Raw genomic sequence first — 6,761 nt, 5'->3', positions numbered from 1 at the left:
CATGATATGGACACCATCACATGCATGTGAACTGGAGGGTGTCCCAGACATCTCCAGAAACCACTAGTCCATACAGGTATGTGTGTGCCAGACATATCCAAACACATGCACTAACATGGAGGTGACAGTCCCATGAGGACAGCTCTACCAACCTTCCCACAGAGCACAGCCTCAGCACAGTCACAACTACCAACCTTACCCAGGGCAGGGACCCAGGAGGCCCAGGCTATAACCAAACAGATACAGTGCCAATGGAAAAGGACATTTAATTGTCTCTAGGGTCCTCATTGGAGAGGGATTGCGGGGCCTCTGGCAGAGCTCTGGCTGATGGAACCAACAGAGGTGCCCATCAGCCAGTGCCAGGCAGGATGGTGGTCCCAAGGCTTGGCTGGGGACAGCCAGCATTTGGGGCTGTTGCTTAAGACAATTTCTGAGACTAGTGGGTAAGGAATGTTGCCTTTGAATGGAGAAGGGGGGACTACATTTAGAAGGGAGGAGAAGTGGCCTGGGTTGGGGGAGGGACTCTAAGGTCAGGTTAGGAATGACAGGGAGTTGGTCACATGGTCCTTCATGGCCAGGTGAAGGCTGGGGGGAGTGTGGTGATGGCGTCCAGCAGGGGAACTGTGGGCAGGCTTGACTCAGGCCAGCTTCAGGAACTCCTGCAGCGTGTTTTGTTCCACCGCCTCCACGAAGAGCTCATAGTCCTGGGGAAGGGGAGGCAAGGGGTGGTCACCTGAATGCAGGAGGCCCAAGTGCTTTGTGGCAGATCTGACCCTGGCCAGAGTCCTCCTCCAACACTCCCTCCACCCCCCAGCCCCCAGCCCATACCCCACAGTACTGGTCCCCGTTGACAATCTGCGGTGGGGTGGCCTTGGGGTTGCCCGCCAAGGCTCGCATCTCATCCCTCAGGGCGTTGTCCTGGGAGATGTCCACTAGCTGGTATTGGATGCGCTTCCCATCCAGGATCCGGGTCACCTCGCTCTGCTGGGACTTGATCTGCGGACAGAGGGTGGGCAGGGGTTAGTGGATGGGCTGGAGGGTTAACGGGTGGGGGGGGGAACTCACTCTGGTCAGAGTGAGAGGCTGTGACCAGGAGCTTTTGTCCCCCCATCCCCCTCTACACAAGGGGTGGGTTCTGGCCTCTAGGAGTTGGGAGGGTTTGTGAGGCTTGAGGTAGTGCAGATGAAGAGAGGGATCATCAACCACGGGGAGGGGGTCAGAGTAAAGGGAAGTGGGATTAGACTCAGGGTGGGGAGGGAAGGGCAGGATCCCCAGGCCCCGGAAGAGCAGGCTGCGGTTGTGGTCAGGGTCAGGTAGTGGAAATGCAGAGAATGGGTGTGGGGGAGATGGGGGATGGGCGCGGGCAGTTCATGCTGCGGCTGCAAAGAACCCAGGATGCCCGTCGAAGACGCTCAGGATGGGGCATCGAGACTGGATTCGGGAGACCATGCCCAGCACCTCGCCGACGCCCCTCCACCCGCCCCGCCCCTGTCCTGGGGGCGGGTCCGGGGCGCTAAGGTCCGAAACACCAGGACACAGCCCCGCGTTCTTCCCCAGCGCCAGTCCAGGCGCACACTTACTTCGCGGGAGCCGGTGACCGACGTGCTGTAGACGCGCAGGCCGCTCATGCTGGGTAGTATGCGGACAGGCCGGCTGGCAGAGGGCGGCGGTAGCGGCAGCTGCACTGCCGGTAGACTACGCCGCCGCCGCGCTCGGGAGCGGTTTCCTTCCTGCTCCGCCCGCAAGTCATCGCGCTCGGGACCAATGGGTGGCGCGGGCAGGTGGGGCGGGGCCTGCGCGACACCGCCCCGTGCGCCGAAGGCCCCCTCCATTCCCCCCGGTGACCAGACGCTGAGGAACCCGTCCCACGCAGGGCAGCCCCTTCTGCGGCTGCTCTGCTCGTCGTCTTCGGCCCTTCCCTGATCTGGAGCTCAGTGTGAGACTGGGGAGAGGCTGAATGGCAGGACAGGCCCGAGAGAGGGTCTGGCAGGGGCCTCCTCTCTAGCCTCACACAGGTTTGGTGCATCCAACTCCCCAGCCCCGAGAGCCACCGTCTCCAGAAGGAGGTGCCTTAATAGTACAACGCAGCTTGGGGCTTTGGAAGGCTTGAGCTGCTTTCAAACCCGTTTCCAAACTAAGGAACCTTGCTCCAGGGGAACCCGCCCCGACTAGCCCTGGGAGATAGGAACCATGGGACAGCAGAAAGAGCCTGTGCTTAGAGATTTTCCCCCAGGTTCCTTTCCACTCAGGTGGGAAGGTTTACACAAGGAAGGGTGGTGGCAGGACGCTGAGGCCACACCCTCAAGGAACCAGGTGGAGACCAAGGCTGACAGCTGGAAAGTGTGGCAGTAGAGGGTGGTGTCAAGACTCAAAGAGTCTGGGCTCAAGGTGACCCTTAAGATCCACCTCTGGTCTTGGATGGTCCAAGCTCAACCCCAGCTCCATGCTGCAGATGGCATTACAAAACCACTACTACTCCCAGCAAGAATTCAGGGATTGAGGAAGCAGACTCCAGCAACCAGCCCAATTTTGGAGACCTAGCTATCTGTGTGGCATTCAACGTAATGCTTTTCAGATGTTTCCCTGATCCAGGGCTCAGGCAGGTAACAGCCCAAAGACAACTCTTAGCTTTGGTAAAGCGACTTCCAGAGGCTGCTGACTTCCTGCAACCGCTGAAACTTTCCAGTGACAAACTTCTGCTATGACTCAGGGCAGGTTTCCCCAACAGAAAGTGAGTGGGAAGAGATTTGCTCCTTTAGAACGACAGAGGAGCGGATATGGCAGAGATATGGACATGAGGCTGGACCTGCCAAAGGTTCCTCCTTGTTGCTGCCTGGGGAACCTGGCTGAACATCCAGACTTTAGCTCTAACAAGCCAAAGTGAGGGGTGGGATAGTGTGGTGGTGGTGGTGATGGAAGGCTATGGAAAACTGAGGAGTCTGTTAAGATATTTTATTTTATAATCAAAATAGGCAATACAAACAAGTTGACATAACAAAGATTCATATAAATAACTGGTTAGAAACTTTATGAAGAAAAATACCCGTGAGCATGGTGGCTGGGCTCCCAATGCACAGGGTGGAGACCAACCAGACGGCTCTGCCTTTAAGAGGCAGGAGCCAGAGGCTGAAGGGATGGCTGGGTGGGGCTGCTCTGAATGGAAGGGATAAGTCACTCCATAAATAAAACACAAACTTGTAAAAACACTTAAGAAAGAGACTCATTCAGGCCCAGGCGTGAGGTCCAGGATGCTGCCAACAGCCCAAAGCTTAGCAAAAATCTTGCTGTGGCTGCAAAGTATCTGGCCCACACCTGGCCCCCTGCGTGGCCTGGCTCCAGATCTAGAGGAGGCATGGCTGGCCCAACAACCAGATACTAACAAGTGTGAGATGCTCCCTAAACCAGGAGGCAAGAAAAACCAGAGGGCAAAGGGCCCTCCCTAAAGCCCCAGAGAAACAACCCAGAAAACATTGAAAGCTGACTGGTCCTGGGTACTCTGAAGTTTCAAGAAGGCCAGAGTAGGAAAGGGAAAGGACTGACCCCCACCACAAGAGAGGCACAAATTAGAGGGCTGGGCACAGGGTGTAGCCCTGGGTGAGGGAGTAAGCAGCTTGACAGTTGCCCTTTGGTCTCTGGGTTAGAATTCTGCCGAAGGCTAGAAGCACAGAGAAGAGTACATACTCTTAAGTCCAGGAAGGGGGCTACCTGGAAGGCCTGAGAACAAAGGAGAAAGGGGCTGTGCTAAACACATGGCCAGGACCCTAGGGACACAAGGCAGCTGGAAAGTGGTATCTCTTGTTAAATGGCATGGTAGGCAGATTAAAGAGTCTCAGCTGTAATCTCTAGGTCCCCAATCCTAGTAGTTATATACTAACCAACACATTACCCTGAGGCTTCTGGGAGAACAAGAGCCCTGAGGAAGAAGCAGTGAGACCAGGCAGGCATCAGAAAACCCAGAAAGCAGCTCAGTTCCCAGGAAGGCTGGTACAGGCGGCCTGAGAATTCGTAAATGGCCATTGTTACTGGTACTCACTCAGCCTTTCCAGGCCCCTCTGATCTCTCTAATCAGTAGGACAAAGGTATAAAGTGGGAATGAACATGGATCTACCCATTGGATGGAGAAGAAAAGTGGACAGCTTGTTCATCTCTGATGTCAGCCTAGGGCTGGGAACAGTTTGTGAAGACTTATCTGTTGTACCTGCCAAGTTAATTAGTAACTCACCCTCGAGAGTGAATTAACAGTACAAATGTAATCCAACATGCCAGTGTGGGGTAGGACACAGTTCCCTAATCAGCCCTTGGCCCCCAGATGCAGGCTCTCCCCTCTCCTCTGACACTTCTCTCTGGGAATAGCAGACAAGTGAATGTCAGGGCAGAAACCTGTTGGACTAGGCTCTCAGCAGCCCAGATCCTCCCTGGGGTAATCCCCCAGAATTCCTCACTGTGTGACACAGTTTTCTCCCATGTCCTGGGCATATCTGTCTGACATGGTGGTCCTTAAGTCCTCAATGTCACGATGCAGTTGTTGGACCTCTTCTAGTTTCTTCTTGATCACATCTGGCTTCTGCAAATCTAGCTGAGTTTCTGGGTGCTGTGTTGCTGGAGAGAAGAGCATTTTGAGAGAATGTTAGCAAGTCAGTTGTGAGACACTTTCATGTGGAGGGGGCAATATGGATAGGCAGTATTTTGAACCCACAGTCTTGGGACATGAACTTAAAAATAAAATCTGGGGATAGTGGGCTGGGAATTTGCTGCTAAAGGCCCACTTTTAGTTTGTCCTGAATACTAGTACCCCACAGCTTGTTTCCAAAAACAAATTTATGAACACCTACTTTGTGAAACAAATAAATGTCCAGAAGGCAGTGGCCAGGCCTAGGTACTCTGTCCACCTATTATCGTAAGAATATGGGAAAGGGGGACGAGGGAGAGAAGAGAGAGAAGACTCCTCTGTTCTGGGCCCCAGACTGGTTTGAGGACTCACAGTGAATGCCCAGGAGCAGGGAGAGATTGGGGTCGTGGCCCTGGGCCCTCTGCGTCACAATGCTACAGACAGCCTGCAGATCTTGAAGGCAACTGGCCAACTCCTGGTGTAGTTCAAGTGCCAGCTGGGCCGTGTCTGGTGAAGGTGGAGATCCTGGTTGGGCCTGGCGCAAGTGCTCCTGGAGCGTCAGATTCTTCTCTATCAAGTCCTGGTTTTGCACTGAAAGCTGAGCAGATAGATAGGTAAGCACATTAACTCAGGCCCAGGGAGAGGAAGAGTATCTGTGCATGAGTGTGTGTGGGTGTGGAGAGGATGGGTGAGTCACAGGCAGTGTCCCCCTTCCCCAATCCTATCCCTGCCAACAGGCTTCGCACTTCTCCCACCATTAATATCAGGCCTGGTTCCTCTTGTGGGTAGGTTAGGCACTGGAGAGGAGGCCAACCCTCAGCTGGTTCTGAGTCATCAGCATCCAAGTTTCTGTTCAAGAACCAGAGAAGATGCTCCCGCCCCTAGGAACTCTATCTCAAGCCAGTCCCTCAGCCAACTCTGTTAGCCAGGCTATTAGAGAAGGCTTAATGTGAACCGTGAAATCTGAGGAGACACTGGTTTCAATCTCTCCCTGCCACCCTGACAAAAGTGGCCACAAGCCAGCCTGATCACTGTGTGTCAAAGGAATAAAGAGGGTAAGACAGACAATATGACAACTAGTAGCCACTGGGTGGGGGGCTGGAGAAACTGGGACCTGGAGGATCCAGTACCGGAACGAGTCCTGCCTTTTCAATCTCTCACCGGAGTGGAGTCAGACTTTATTACAAAGACCAGCTATTCATGTATGTCTGCTTGTTTCCCTTTCTTCCTGACAGCTTAATCTAATTTCCTTCCCTTCCTACCTTGATTGTGTTTTTATAGAGTCTGAATAGAGTCCTTCCTTCAGTCCCAGGCCCTCTACCCATACTGGGCCATGTGACAATTCTTGCTCAAGGAGGTTCCTTCCTAGGAACTAGGCCAGTCAGTGAACTTGGTTGCCCCCTGCTGACAGCTCTGTTTAGTGCATGAAGGCCACCAAATCCTCAGTCTTTATTGAACTCTCCACTCAGAAACCTGGGGCTTCAAGCAGACAAAGAGAGAATGATTTTCCACATCAAAAAGCATTACTGGCTAATTATGGACATGCTACAACAAGCTTAGGGTCTGTCAATATAAAGGATGATCCAATGCACCTTTCCTCTACCCACAAAGCTCAGTAGGGACCTCTCCCATTCAAACACTGGGGCTCTTACTGGGGTAGGGATGGGAAGGTCATACAAAGAAATCAGGTTTGTAAAGGCAGAACCAAGAGGCCTGACTACTGCTGCTCACCTCCTTCACGGCTGTGCGCAGCTGCTGCAGGGCTGCATCCCTTCGCTGGGCCTCCTCTCTCAGGGCCTGGTTTGTTCCTTCTTCTTGAGTCACTTCCTGCTCTAGGCTCTGAATCACACAGCAAGATGTTGAGGGAACACAGTAGGGGTAACAAGTCTGGTTCAGACAGTAACACTGCTGGCTTGGACTATATAGTGAAGACTCACTCTACCTACACACTGCTGCTAAGAGATTATTTTAGAATAGTCCTGATTTGTGACCTCCCATTCAAACCCTCCTACAGCCCTTGACCTCATACCAAATAGAGGTCAGCTTTTTAGCAGGGAATACCTACTTTTCTAGCCATATTTCTTTCCTTCCTTCATACTGCCAGCCTCTACACCAGCCACAATGAATGACCGGCCCTCATCCCTGAAGGCTG

The 6,761-nt window shown here is 53.3% G+C and overlaps 2 protein-coding genes across 14 annotated transcripts in view; both read right to left on the bottom strand.

The window, feature by feature from the left end:
- Positions 1–246: 246 nt before the first annotated feature.
- On the bottom strand, positions 247–2,247 carry SH3BGRL3 (SH3 domain binding glutamate rich protein like 3). Its single transcript, XM_002750463.5, is given in 8 exon segments — positions 247–704; positions 829–996; positions 1,581–1,634; positions 1,636–1,745; positions 1,748–1,840; positions 1,843–1,939; positions 1,941–1,999; positions 2,002–2,247. Coding segments are annotated over 8 exon segments (672 nt in total). The 5' UTR covers positions 2,027–2,247; the 3' UTR covers positions 247–638.
- A 690-nt stretch (positions 2,248–2,937) lies between these two features.
- CEP85 (centrosomal protein 85) overlaps positions 2,938–6,761 on the bottom strand; it is a 48,236-nt gene continuing 44,412 nt past the window's right edge. For all 13 annotated transcript variants that reach the window (XM_078330798.1, XM_078330797.1, XM_035308223.3 and 10 more), the window contains 3 exons: positions 6,341–6,448; positions 4,982–5,207; positions 2,938–4,599 (listed from right to left, as the gene is read on the bottom strand). In XM_078330798.1, coding sequence (XP_078186924.1) covers positions 4,439–4,599; positions 4,982–5,207; positions 6,341–6,448 — 495 coding nt within the window. In that variant the 3' untranslated portion in view covers positions 2,938–4,438. The remainder of the gene's footprint in view (positions 4,600–4,981; positions 5,208–6,340; positions 6,449–6,761) is intronic.

This window comes from Callithrix jacchus, chromosome 7, assembly GCF_049354715.1.
Source record: "Callithrix jacchus isolate 240 chromosome 7, calJac240_pri, whole genome shotgun sequence".
NCBI classification, from domain to species: Eukaryota; Metazoa; Chordata; class Mammalia; order Primates; family Cebidae; genus Callithrix; species Callithrix jacchus.
Note: the sequence above shows the minus strand (reverse complement) of the source record. Positions and strands in the feature narration are given on the sequence as shown.